This window comes from Leptinotarsa decemlineata, unplaced genomic scaffold, assembly GCF_025532065.1.
Source record: "Leptinotarsa decemlineata unplaced genomic scaffold, Ldec_3_MD MMD2_tig00000505_RagTag_RagTag, whole genome shotgun sequence".
Taxonomy (NCBI): Eukaryota; Metazoa; Arthropoda; class Insecta; order Coleoptera; family Chrysomelidae; genus Leptinotarsa; species Leptinotarsa decemlineata.
The window spans coordinates 15,263,230-15,278,441 of record NW_027412549.1 but is presented as its reverse complement, the minus strand read 5'-3'; the positions used below and the strand labels follow the sequence as shown (position 1 = coordinate 15,278,441).

The window sequence follows — 15,212 nt, the reverse complement described above, 5'->3', positions numbered from 1 at the left end:
AGTTTAATAATTATAGGGATTTTTATATTAACTTTCAATTCAGAAAAAGTTATTAATTAACAAATTTATAATTAACGTTAAAATTGGGATAAAAATTTTTTGACAGCGGATTATTGTTTATTGATGTATCCCAACATAACATGAATTTTTTCATTCCTTAATATTTACATTTAATATGTTTAAATAATTTTTTTTGTTTTTATGTCAGAGTGACGAAAGGCGCGCGGAAGCCAGCAGACTACTCGCTTTTGGCTCTATTTTCAGGGCTCTGTAAAAATTATAAATAATCGAGATACAGTTTCGGAAGTCGGGACTTTTTTTACGCAAATTCATTTATCTTTTCAAATCTTTTTTCAAATTTCTATAATTTTGAACGTTGTCCGAGATATTGAAAAAAAAACCCATTTTTTTTTAATTTAATTGTTTATAACTTTTGTAATTTTTATCGGCGCGTTTTCGGACCTTCCCTTAAACTTTCTAGGCAAAAATACGAATCGAATGACACCTTGGTCGTAATATTTGGACAAGGCTGAAAAATGTTACAAAAAAAAGTACATGTGAACTAGACTGATTATTATGGCAATAAAAACAAAGGGAATGAAATACTTTCCAAAGTTGAAATTTTCGGACAATGTTTTCCACTCGACGAGACAGCAGATGTAAAGAATAGATTCAAAGATATATAGTGATATTCCAGAATGTTTCTTATATTAGGAAAAGTAGCCAAAAGGAAGTACAAAGATTAAGGTTCGCGAATTATTTCGCAGAAATATATAAACTAAATTCATTTTCAGACAATATTGTGACAGGATTACCATATTTTATCGGCCTCAGCCTCTTCTTGACTAGTTTATTGCAAGGATAACCCTGTAAGGACATAATGTGATAACACTAAATTATTGATGACACTTTCAGACGCTTTTATTGCGACACTTTTAATATTTCTCGCTTGATCCGTTATATTCTTCAGGGATATTGCATTCTCTACATTCTTTCAAACAAAATATATACATAGTCGTAATGGGTTCCACTAATATAATATTAACTGCTGCACTCTAAGGACACTAACGTAAAAAAATATTTCAGTGGGGGGGGGTGACTTCAATTATAGCAATACTATTTTGAATTTAATCGTCCTGGACAGGAGTAGCCTTGCCGTGCACAGGCACGGCTCTAAGAGCGCCTTAAGAATTTTCGTGTAGTGCTTGTGTTTTGTCCTTAAAAAAGGCCTTCCTCCATTAAAAGATACCCATACAGAGTTTTTTGGTTTCTAAGAACATTTTTAAGCTGCTCGAAATTTGGGACATAATTGAAATGGCACATAATAACAAATTTTAATTATCACCATTCGTAAAGAATTGAGATTTCACGGGCCAATTTTCCAAAGTAGTACTGATGTAGGCTGTACTTTTGAATGTCCAGAATGGCTAATGTATTATTGCCAATGATTATCAAAATACATGTTATATTAGAAAATAACATACATGTTAACAATAATTTATACAATCTATAAAAACCAAATGAAATAAATTCATTATTTCGGTTACGGTACATATCTTAACAAAATCCCGAAACACGTCAAATTTAAATTATAATTTGACATATTTCAACGGAATGCTAGCCCTAACTTCAACCCCCGGCGAATTACAGATACAACCCCCAATTTTTTAAATGGGAAGTATAGGCTTGTGATATATATGTTCTTTTTAGATGGTATCATTTAGAAAACTGTAAATAATTTCCGTGGCAACGTTAGTTAAAAACGCTTCGTCAACGCTTGTTTTGTATGTTACAAAATTAGTTGTCAGTATTTTAATTTGAGTTTAAAGTTCGTTAACTTCAAGTCTGACTAATGGTTAGATAGAGAAACAGTTTCGCGAGCTTGGTCATGTGGGGCAAATAAAAAAAGCAGCGGCCAATGCAATGAGTGATGAACTCAAATCAGATGTGAAGCTTGAGTTTGAGGAAAACCCAGATACATCGAGTAGACAGGCATCCACTACATTCAGTGCTGGCCATACATCGATAGTAAACATCGGTCATGCTAATCGAAAAAATTACTGCTACTGGTCAACGGAGTATATTTACTGGATGAGAGAAGAACCCACGCAATACCCTCAAAAGGTTAATGTTTGGGCAGGGATTGTAGGAAACCATATCATTGTTAAATGGTAATTTACATTTGACGTGTTTCGGGATTTTTTTAAATATGTACAGTAACCGAAATTATAAATTTATTTCATTTGGCTTTTACACACTGTATGTATATGATGCATCATGCACCAGATTTGGTTTTTAGTCTCTTTTTGTTTTTTAAATACCTACTTGATCATATTTTTAACAAAAATTGATTACCATGTTTTTCAAGAAATAGAGTGAAACAATAACTGAAGGATGAAATATGTTTCGTTGATTTTTCTTTGTCAAAGTAACAGTTACAAAAGTGATGGCCAAAATGTAATTATGATAGACAAAAACTCCAGTACAATTGCCGGTGTTTACATAAATATTTCAGAAGAAAAATAAATTCGAATTTCACTTGTATCTTCCACAATTTTGCTTTGTTTGTTGACCTTAAAAGATCACACACATAAAAACCTGCTGCTCTCTATAACAAGTTACTATCTTATGCATTGTGTGTGTCCATACATTGGTGTAGTGATCATTCTTTAACAAGTCGGATTGAAATGGTTAAATAACGTTTTAGGTTATGGTTTACCATAACCACTATACTATAAACCACTATACTAAAAACCACTACTACTATAAACAACAAACGTTGTAGAACTCTAATGTTTTTCTATTTAACCCTCTTTATTATTGATTCACTAGAAACTTCCGAAAATGTTGAAACAAATAAGTACACTTAAAATGCTCGAACTGATTTTTTAAACTGCTTAATCTAAGTAGCATGGGATATTACGAAAGAAGTTAAATACACACATTGAAACAGATTAATGTTGGGAATTGCTCTTGGATTTCAGTAAGTATAATAGTCTAGATATAACTATAAGGAAATTTCTAGAAATTTTTAACCATTTGTTACATAAGTACTCATGGAAATATACAGTGTGACCCATTTTTAATGGAAACACCCCCCTAAAATTTGAAGTTGTAAACCGATTTTAATAATTTTTTTTTGAAATATTAAGTACTAAAAGGTTTACCTTGAGACAAAATTTGAAATGTTTATTAAAGTTTCAGGGCATACTACGATATTTTTTTTAGTCGAAAATCGGGATTTTTTATTAGCGATTTTTTTATTGAAAAAATCACTATGCCACTGTATTCAGAGTGCCTCTAAATAGGTGTGACCAAAATTTCATGAAAAAATATTCATTATTAACAAAGTTATGACAACTCAAAAATTCGAAAACTCACACAGCTAACAGTCACAAAAAACACCCTATATCAACAAATATAGCCATGAGAATATTTCTTTTATGATTTCAACAATAAAGTGCCGCCAGATGAAAGAAAAACAAATAGCGTAAATATTTTTAATGAAAATAACGGAATTACATTCAAGTTTTCACGCAAATTAACTAAAACTAAGACCTAATAATTCAATTTAAATCTTACTTCTGAAAGATTTAACTGTACTATTGTCAATAATTCTTCGAATTATTTTGTGTCATGGTTGCAAAATTGAGCGTAAGAGAGAAAATTGAAATTGTACGCCTTTCGGGAGATGACGTTAGAAGTGCTAGAGAGGTTTGTAGAGTATTTAATGAGAGACATCCAGATCGTCCTCGTATTAGCTGCGGTACGGTAAATAAAATATTCAATGAAACTGGTGCAGTATCAAAAATGATGTTAAAAAGTAATCCTGTACAAAGACGAAACAGGAATGATCAAATCATTTTAGATTATTTCGGAAATAATCCTAAAGCCAGTATAAGGAATGCCACTTGAATATTCCACGAGAAACTATTCGGAGATGTCTCAAGGCGAAGAATATTAAACCTTTAAAGTCAAAATTTTTACACACACTTCAAGAAGGCGACGAAGCAAGACGCCTGGAATATTGTTTATGGGCCCAAGGGGAATATTTAAACAATAGAAATTTCTTACAAAATATTTTATATACCGACATAGCCACTTTCACTACAAATGGAGTAGTGTCATCACAGAATTGTCGCTATTGGGCAGCGGATAATCCTAACTGGGTAATAAATTGTAAAAGCCAGTATTCCCAAAAAATCAACGTATGGTGTGGGATATTGAACGAACGAATTATTGGTCCTTTCTTTTTTGAGGAAAACATTAATGCCCAGAGGTTTCTAGAATTTTTAAACACAGAGTTTTGAGACGCTATTCACGAGCTGCCAATCAATGAACGATCAAATTTAATTGCCCAGTTAGATGGGTGTCCAGTTCATTATGCCAGAGCTGTGAGGCAATGGCTTAACGAACATTTTCCAAACCGATGGATAGGCCGTGGTAGTCCGTTTATAGAGTGGCCACCCAGATCTGCAGACCTCAAGAGATAGAAATGAACTTTGTGCGAGAATTCGACAGGTATGTGCAGATATTAGCCCTCAAGAACTAAGGAACGTAATCAGAAACATTCGTAAGCGCTACGACACATGTATCGAAATACGTGGTGGATTAGTAGAGGCTACTAGAATATGAGTTAGAATTAATTGTTGCACTGAAACGAAACATTTCAATAATTAGTTATTAGTTACGTTTATTAAATTTTTTTGCTTCATTGTTAGTGGAATTGTGTGAATGTAATTCCGTTATTTTCATTAAAAATATTTACGCTATTTGTTTTTTTTTTTTCATCTGGCGGCACTTTATTGTTGAAATCATAAAAAAATGATATATTGTGACTGTTAGTCACAATATATATATAAGTTGTCATAACTTTGAACTTTGTTAATAATGAATATTTTTTCATGAAATTTTGGTCACACCTATTTAGAGGCACTCTGAATCCAGTGGCGTAGTGATTTTTTCAATAATAAAATCGCTAATAAAAAATTCCGATTTTCGACTAAGGAAAAATATCGTAGTATGCCCTGAAACTTTAATAAACATTGCAAATTTTGTCCCAAGGTAGACCTTTTAGTACTTGACATTTCAAAAAAAAATATTAAAATCGATTTACAACTTCAAATTTTAGGGAAGTGTTTCTATTAAAAATGGGTCATACTGTATGTTCTCATTGTGATTATTATTATCTCTTTCTATATAAAGCAATTTTTGCTTTTGTTAACTGTCAAATATCAAGCGACGGGCACTTGATATACAAAAAATATGGCACAAAGCGCCCACGCTTTTTTTAAAATAATACTAATATTTTTCGTTCGTTATTGTTTTTAGCTTATTTAAAAAATCAGTTGGATGTTCTTTAAAAGCGTGTTTTTTAGTTTTTTTAAACTATATTTATTTATTTTCATTTTCTTTTAAACAACCTATCAAGGAGATTACGTGCAGCGCCATCTGCCCGCGAATAGATCAAGCAATAATGCCGATAATTCTCTCAATTACAGATTCCGAGCTTGAAAGTTACAAACAAACATACATACAGGTGAAGCTAATATAAAGCGTGTAAATAAATAGAAAATTCTTGAGTCTCTTTCTCGCCAACCGGTTTTTTATATCGATAACTATATTACTTTGGTATAATTCATGCAACAACTTATTTCACAGATGAAATCCGTAGTGTTTTTTTTTCCTTTTTGTACCTCGTGATGTCTTCCATACATATTTACCTAACAAAGAGTTCGTGAGACATCCGCTTTATTTTTACATTCCAGCAACATAGCTCGTATTGTAAGTACCAGTATGCCAGCATCTATTTCAAGCAGGATGTTATATAAGTGCAGAGGGTCCGGTTTCCTTAGGAGTCATTACAATAAACCACACCTCTTGCCTAAAAAGGACCTCTAATAGATAAATAATTGCAATTGTTACATCAAATTAACTTCATTATTCAATACACTCTCCTTTGAATAAAAAAAAACAGCACCAAAGTGTTTGTCGGTTCATACATTCAAAAGAAAATGTCAATCAAAATCATAGTTATTAAAGTAGTTAGGTATACTTTTTGTAAAATCTATTTAAAATCTGTTTTTCCGTTAATCAGCTACCGCCCCCATACGAACGACAACTCTCAGAAGTTGAGAAACTCGTGCGAGCTAAGGACTAACGAGGTCTTACCTTTTAACGTGTGATTCCTAACACGGTTGCAGAATCATTCCAGAGTAATATGATAGGATTCATACGGCTGTTTGCAGTTTTTGCATCCAAAACTTATGTAAACAAATTGAACGCCATAATTTAGTGAAAATAACGAGCATCTTAATTTTCACATCCAAATATACCTTTGTTAAATCTAGAAATCCCTCATGTTCAGACGAAATAATCCTCAATTTACAACCTGCTCAACTCCCCCTTTTGTTCAGTTGTTAGAGAAGAGATTAGAAAAATGGAATTTTCAAAAATCCATTGTACCCGTCTCAGGTAGGAAAGCACCGATGAGGAATTTTTAAACTTTGCCTGCGTATGCGATACATCACAGAACTGAACCATTCAAAAAATGCGCTTTATCCTTCCTGTTGATCTTTTCTTGAATTGTTTTCTACAGCGATGACTTATCTCGAATAATTAATCAGTAGTCGTCTATGAAGAAATGACGGGTTATTTATAGTACTGTATTTTATAAATAATGGTTTTATCTGTAATGGGTACGGTTCTGTAAAGTATTTATTATTCTTGAGGTTTATTATTAGAAATTATTGGTCTAAGGCTATGGCTTATCTGTGTGTGCGTCTTTAAAACATCACCATCAATACGCACAAAAGATTTATTCATTTTCTCCTTATCGGCGAGCTTCAACTCGAAAAATGTAAAGAGTGATTGCTTCCAGCCTCTTTATTCTTTCAATATATTTTTCATCTAGTAAAACTGATATTTATGATATTTAATCCAATTCATTATCGGAGTTTTTGTTTATACTAAAACCAATAATGATTGAGAGTAGAAGTAAGCCCAGTTGACAGCAAATCGGGGGCGTGCTTATTAATTTTTGAGAGGGTTAAGAATGAAAGAAAAGTTCTTAGTACAAATAGTTAAAATATTCATACACATTTTTTATTTATTTCATTAAAACTTTGCAATATCGTAATTTACCTAATCGTTGTAGTCATTAAGTGTATATATATATATATATATATATATATATATATATATATATATATATATATATATATATAACTTTTTTCACTATTGGGTTGCAGCAATTGATAAGTGAACTCTTTATAACTATTCTCAAGCTTTCGAGTAACTTAAACTCATCGTCAGAGGTACTAGAAAATACAAATTACAAATTTTTGATAATAGAATATAATATAAATATAAATGTAAAAATTTTCCTCTAATCTTCAACCTCAGATTCGTCACTGTTGCTACCGCTATCATCAAAGTGAATTATGATTGGTTCAATATTGTGTTCAATACGGTTGTCTACGTCCCACATTTTTTGCTCCTTTTTTAAAACATGCTACATGCATTTCTTCCAGTCTTCTGCAGAATCAGTTCGAATAGCTTCTTGTAGGTGATGTTGCACGTCCACTAATTTAAATGTTCTGTTTTCTCGTGCCACATATCCTTTTACTTGCGCCCAGATTAATTCTTTTGGGTTTAATTCGCAGTGGTATGGTGGTAACCTTTAAACTGTAATTCCACGACTTAACGCCATTTCATCCACTGCGAATTTTTTATATTTGTCTGTGTGTAATTTTGTTAGCTGAAGTAGTTCTGCCTTTAAACTATCTTTGTTATATTGGATGTTCTTATTAATTAACCATTCTTGAATTGCTGCTTTTTTCGATGATTGTTTCGGTAATGGTTCTAAATATCGACTATGGTATGAAGCATTGTCCATGACGATGACAGACTCAGGTTCCACAAGTTGAATGATGCCTTCAAACTCTCCGCATTCATCTCTTTATGATAGTCGCCTGTTTTCTTAGATTTAAATATTAATTCACCATTTGGTAAAAATCCACTGTCGCTTCCTATATGCGTAACTATCAGACGACTACCTTTTCCAGATGGCTGTTTTAACCCAACTGACAAACCTTCAATAAAGGCTTGTCGTGCACTTGATATATTACCATTCTGCCATACTTTTTTGACCATCATGTCCTTGGTTAACCCATGTCTCGTCCATGAAGTACAATTTTTTTTTGAGCTTCCGAAATTCGTCAATTTTTCTTAGATAGTTTCTTCTCCATGATATTATTTCTTGACGTTCAATGAGAATGCTTTTCCTGTCAACTTTTCCGTACGTAAATTTCATTTCGTGTACAAGTTACCTAAAAGTTTCTTTACCCAGTTTTGGGATAAATTCATGATCGCTAAGTGCCTCCAGAACTGTTTGTAGTCTGGGCAGCTCATTTCTGAAAAAGAAACCGTAAATAGTTCTGCGTATACCGGTTTTGGCTTCTTCATCTACTGTGATTTTTTTTTGTCCGCTACTAGTTTTTGGCGTTTGTACGTCCCCATGAATTTCTGATTCTCTTAGTATTTTGTAAATCGATGATTTTGGTACACCGGTATTATCAGAGCATATATCAACTAATTTATCTTTTGTAATTGTGGAACTTAATGATGTAGAAATGCCCGGTTGGTTATTCGGAAGTACAACCGTAGAATTACAGCACATATGCACAAAGTCATCTTTTGGTGGCTGATGATCTTTTTCAAGACAGTGAAATACTCGCAGGACAATTAGTTTTTCTCTTACTGACCGAGACTCCGACCGTTTTACCTTTTTCGACGTGGAAGGCCCGACCATGTCTCCCATTTTTTGAGTAGTTTGAGAACGGTATAGAAATATAATTATGTAACGCTTAAACACTTATTAGCATTATTATTTTCACCAATTGTTATCACAACACGTCGATTGCTGACTAACTTAACTGTAAAACGTACAATTCACGCTGTATAATTCACAAACCAATGATACGCTCATGGCTGCAAGTACATTAGTGAGGACTGCAACGATGAGATGGAAGTTACGGAAAGTGACAAAGACAGAAATATCGTTGCGTACAGCGTTGCCACTAGTTGTAATAAATATCTAACACTATACAGAAAATAATGAATTTTTACTGATCAGTAATCAGGAAATGTATAAGTATTACTCATTACAAGCTCATTACTGATTTTTGTCATAAATAATACCTTTTAATCATACTAGTATTGTGTATTATCTATAATTTGCCACAACCTACAACTCTACTGCTTACTATATTTTGATTCTGCTATAAACTGGTAACGTAAAATTTAGATATGACAACGCGCTTTACTCTCAATCATTATTGGTTTTACTATAGATATTGAGACTTTTCTCATAAATGCGTCGAAAATGCAAGGTAGAGAAAATCCTCAAAATAAATGTTGGGGAAAAATTTTAAGACACTATATTGAAAAGATCGCACGGCAAAATGAATTCAAGCGGCCTCATATAACTATTAGCCTCGCGTGATTAAGAACGGTTGCAATGTATTTTGTTTGACATCCAAGGTCAATGTCGCTTGTATATGAGTGAATTTTGTCAAATGTCATTATATTTAGTTACATTCGATGTGAATCTATGACAGCGCGTGTCGAATATTGAAAGTAAATGAACAACACATCAAAAATCATCATTCTGTACAAGGGTGTTTTATGACAACAAAGAAACTGGTGGCATATAAAACATATGTAAAATTAGATTATTTCAAAATACTAACGAAAAAAATTATTGAAAATGGCAAAACTTTGTTTCAAATGGCGCTCTAGTTGAAGAGCAATTGAAATAAAAATGAATTTGTATGTATAGTCGAAGTAAACGATATTGTGCACTCTTAAAGGTGGCGGCACTCTCAAACACCAAAAACTCCAATACATAGAAATGAACCGGCAGCGAACTAGTCCACGTAGACTTGGCGGTTCATCTTGGACAATTTTTTACTAACCGAGTTTTATGATTGGCTGAAGAGTCATAAAATTAAATTTGAAGTCATGTTACGGTGACGAATAGAAATTGGGGAATGCGGGGATGGTTATCGCCGTCGTGTTCAGTTCAGGAACTGATCGCGGTTTGAGTGTTTAAATTCGATATTGGTGCAGTTATAATTACTTAAAATGTTTGTTATTTGTTTAAAATGTGGTGTCTTTGGATAAGTACCAATAGTAATAACGATTGCGATAACAACGCAGACTTTTTCCATTGTAATGATTCCAATGCGAAAAAGAGATACCAGTGAATAAGATTCGGATGCTTTCGAATATTGAAACATAGAGAGTATGTTTCAATGTATATAAGAATCTACATCTCAAGTTTGATTTCGAGGGAAACAAACTATTACAAGCAACATTAGATTTGACCGAAATTCCTTTCTCAAGTAGTCAAAAACAAACCTTACGAACGCAAGACACGATGTGATACAGGATTACCAAAACCTTTAGATGTTCATCTAACAAAAGCATTGATAAAAACAATGTAGGACTGTTACAAAAGCAATGAGATTCCTACTACTGTTATCTTAAGGAAGAAATTGAATACTTCCGGCCATAACGTGAGCTTGCTGTGACAAAACTCTTCAGGATTGGATGCAGAAACTAGAATTTAGATTTTAAATAATTAACAAACGTCAAGCAGTTATGGAAAGCAGAAGAAATAGTGGAATTGCGTAACAAATACTTAGAACAAAAAACTAAATTTAGACAAGAACAACGGCACATTTTCTATTTGTACGAAACTTGGTATGACACTCACGACACAGTTACGGAAGAGTGGACTGATGGTTCGAGAATGTGTACGCCTAACATGCCTGCAAACTGATCATTGTGCATTGCGGAGGAAGTGAAGGATAAGAATATGGAAGCTAATATTTTCGAGGAATGGTTTGAAAATACATTGATCCCAAATTTGGATGTGAATAGTATAATTTTTTTGACAACGTTTCCTATCATTCGCGATAGCTCATCAAAATACCGAAGAAATATTTGAAGAAAGATGAAATACAAAGTTTTTTAATGGATAACAATTTATTTTGAAGATTGCTATACCAAAAACCAACTACTTGAAGTTTTACAGATAAATACATTTGAAAAAGTGTATGCCCTTGAGAGTATTGTTGAAAAGTATGGACACACCATACCTACTGAGACTTTCCCCCCTATTTTTGTGTTTTCAATCCCATTGAGTTGATTTGGGGAAAATTGAAACAAAGCATCAGGCGTAAAAATAATTTTCCAAAATTTGGTAAAAAGGTAATAAAGCTAAGTAAAGAAAAAGTATCTAATATTACCGAAGAAGACCGACAGAAAAGGATTATAAAAGTAATTTTAGTTAAAAAAGACTATATGGAGATTGGACACTTCCATAATAATGGTGGAAATAAATTCATTATTGATTTAAATGACGACAGTGATAGTGAAACAGATAATATGGAAGAGGAATTATCAGAAGCTTTCAAAAAAAGTTAGTGAAGTGTTTTTGAAGCGTTCGATTGTATATATATATATATATATATATATATATATATATATATATATATATATATATACCGGGTGTCCCACATTTTATGTGACAGGCAATATCTGGTTTGTTGAAGGAGATACACAAAAATGTTTCATACAAAAGTTTTAGGAGTTCATGAGAGCTATATTTTGATATAATTTTTAAATATACAGGGTGTTTGGTGTAGGTGCTACAGACCAAAATTCCATTTTTTAAAATAGAACTCCCTGTATATCATTACATATTCAGATGCTACGTAAAATTCTGATATCATTTCATGTTTGGTTTTTGAAATTCGGTTACGGCGTTGTTGAGTTATTGCACTTTTCCTTAAATATAGAGTTTCAAAAAAACTAATTTACTCGTACACCAATCCAGTCTATATCTTTTATTAAATTGAACTAGACTACTACTGAATACAAACCATTATTCTCACCTCTACGATACGATATCGATATTAGTTGAATATAATATTGAAATTCTTGAGAATGTGACTAACTTGAGGGTGAATTGCTTTATATTGCACAATTTCATCAAGTAGCTTATGCTTGTTGATGCCATAGTAACAAATGTTGTTGAATTGTATCTACTTGTCAGTTCGATTCAGTGATTCTTTGCAAAACAGTATCTGTGTTCTTTGTGCGAAAACTCCAGTATGCCTTTCTCGTTTAGTCCAAGTGATTGCATTGATATGTTATTAATTTAATTTTTGGGGAATGTCAGAAAAACTGCCGTCAAGCACAACGTCTATACCAAGAACGTTTTCCAGACAAACCCATTCCGTCACGAATGACTTTTTCGAGAGTTGTAGAAAAATTACGAACTGGGTCATTTCCTTCTACTATAAAGCATCGTCATCATACGAGATCTGTTAGAACTGAAGATTTAGAGATCAACGTGTTGGCTTATATTATTATTCATCCACATGTTATTTGAATGCCTACTTTCCCACTCACCTATATAAATAAAATATTTATTATATATATATATATATATATATATATATATATATATATATATATATCATATACAGAAATGATTATTGAATAACCAAATTAGTTAGCTCCCTAACTATATTATTAAAGGAAGAGCTGTTGGAAGGTAGGTTGCACTATATCGTTTACTTGAACTATAATAGACACCTTCACTCATAATGTTTGGTTTAATTTGACCGAATAATTACTATCACTCAAGAAGAGTAAATTATTTTCTAGTTGTTCTGATGATATTTTCAACGAACTTAGTTGGTACATTCAAAACTGAAAGTAATTATACTCTCGAAAGAATCGTTTAAAAATTCATAGACCCAAGTATAAAACATTGTTTTTTACTTGAAAAATACATTTACGTTTGATGGAAATTCACATGCAGGCCAATATTTATCACACATTTCTTACATGTTCAGTGCAGCATTGCCGTTCTTAGAGTTGAACTTGCCACCGCTCAGTTTCTCCAGTTCCTTACTCGTGTTGTATTCCTTCAGAGTTTTGACCCTTAAGGGAGTCTTGTGTTTAATTTTGAAGATTGATTTGATTCCCTCGTGTTTCATATCGTCTCAGGGGCACTAAATATTCACACGTATTCGGACACATTCACCGACACTACTGTTAACGGACACCCGCGATTTCAGCCAATAGTTTTTTTGCTAAATAGACTTTTTCAAAGGTAAACATTTTCGAAGAACGGTCTTTCCAGCTCAGCCGCTTCGTATCAGGCAACTGAAGGTCGTTGCGAGGAGTATTTATTACTGGAAGGGTCATTAGGAGAATTCTCCGAAAAACCCTCCTATCCGTAGACCTGCCTGGCTACGAACTAAGAACCAATAAAATGGTCAACTTTCATTTCAGGCACAAATGTTTATGATTGTCATGACAGTTTGTAAAGATGGAGGCATGATTTGACCTGCCTCTCGGGAGTTTGTCAGCATATGGATTTGTAAGATTATGGTGTCTTACAGAGTGAACACTTTTGATAGAAATCTACTTTTCGACAATAGGTAATCGAAATATAGAAGGGGTATTCTTTGAGAAACAATTTTTTGTGGGGGACTCAATACTTCTTATTGTTTATATTATTATATATTCTATATATCCTTCCACAATGTGAAACATTAACAAAGCTAAATCTAACTAAAAGTTCATCCCGAAAAGTTGCTGCATAATATAAACCACTGAAAAGTCTGTAAATTTTCGTTTTGAGGACACAATTTGAGGACATCCGGCGATTTTGAAAAAATTTTTGCGTGTACTTACGTATTTTGATGCGTAGATTACGAATCCGAAAGAAAAAAGCGGAGCTCTCCCTTATTTACAAAGTTACGGCCCTTCAAAGTTCTGAAAAGGGCACCTTTTCAGCCTTCTTTTTCACAAAATAAACTATTTAAAAACACAAGCATTTATTCACTAGGTCACCTTTACACCTTATTCCTCCTTTGACACTTTTCACTTCAATAATCAACATTTTTCCAATAAAAATGTTAAAAAATGTACGGTTAATGGTTAACCATTTTTAAGGTTAATGGCATGGTTGGTACGACTGATGCAGTCCATATTCTTAAAGTAATTCAAATATTTTTTACCTCCATTCTTTAGATCAGGGGTCTCCAAACTTTGAAGCCTTCGGGCCATAATGATTTTTTCTGTTTGTTCCAAGGGCCAATTTCTGCCCTCAACTATATTTCTAGACTAGGATAGTCGCAAAGTGCGTGACCTAAGCAAACTTACGCTTTTTTTGCATTTCAATTATTATTGTGTATTGTTACACTTAACGACATCTAGTGGCGAGTAGTGGTACTATGTACTATCTTTTTCAGCTACCCGCTAGGTGGCATTAGGCGTAATTAAATATTTGGAATTACCGCGTTGGTTCGAGAAAGTTCTGGTTCTAGCTAGTGTATTCCGATCACCTCCATATGGCAGTAATAATTGCATATAAAAAGGCTAGCGGCGCAACTGCGAGTTAGTCTGCGTAGGAAAGGCGAAGGAAGCGAAACTGTCTATTGTGAAATAAAGTAACACCCGTCAATAAAAGTATTTTGAATTTGACTTATTGTTTTTATGTGTGATTTGTTAGTATGGAAAAGAAGCGAAAAATCGACAGTGAATGCAGAACGTTCCAAGAAAAATGGAAGTTTCAGTATTTTGTGATTGAGTTCAGTAATAAGGCGCTATGTTTAATTTGAAATGAAACCATAGCTGTTCTCAAAGACTAAAACATTAAACGAAACTATGAATCGAAACATCTTCAAAGTTACTCCTAGTATACAGGAAGTTTGCGGAAGGAAAAATTTGAAGCTTTGAAACGCAGACTCAAATCGCCTCAGTCTTTGTTTACCAAAGCGAATACTGAACAAGAGTCTGCAACTCGCGTCAGCTTTCGTGTGGCTCTTGAAATCGGAAAACGTGGCAAACCATTCACCGATGGAGAAATGATAAAAGAATGCCTGATTGCAGTAGCCGAAGAATTATGCCCCGAAAAGGTAAATTTGTGTCAGTTTGTCAGCCAACACCGTGGCTCGGAGGATGCAAGACATCGCAGAAAATATATCATCTCAACTGTCTGACAAAAATGGACATCATGAGTGCTTTTCTTCAGCATTGGATGAGTCAACGGATGTGATACTGCTCAGGTGTTGATTTTTATTCGCTGAGTAGATAAAAGCTATGAAGTGTATGAAGAACTTCTT

The 15,212-nt window shown here is 33.3% G+C and overlaps 1 protein-coding gene across 4 annotated transcripts in view; it reads right to left on the bottom strand.

Annotated features, from left to right (window-relative positions):
• Positions 1–15,212, bottom strand: part of LOC111511375 (uncharacterized) — a 113,885-nt gene that overhangs the window by 55,325 nt on the left and 43,348 nt on the right. Inside the window, exon 1 of one of the 4 annotated variants that reach the window (XM_074174050.1) lies at positions 12,925–13,299. The exons of 1 other annotated variant lie outside the window; for it this stretch is intronic. In XM_074174050.1, the coding sequence (XP_074030151.1) occupies positions 12,925–13,076 (152 nt within the window). In that variant the 5' untranslated portion in view covers positions 13,077–13,299. Of the gene's footprint in view, positions 1–12,924; positions 13,300–15,212 lie in introns of those variants that run through there. 2 more of the 4 variants (XM_074174051.1, XM_074174053.1) reach the window with 2 other exon arrangements.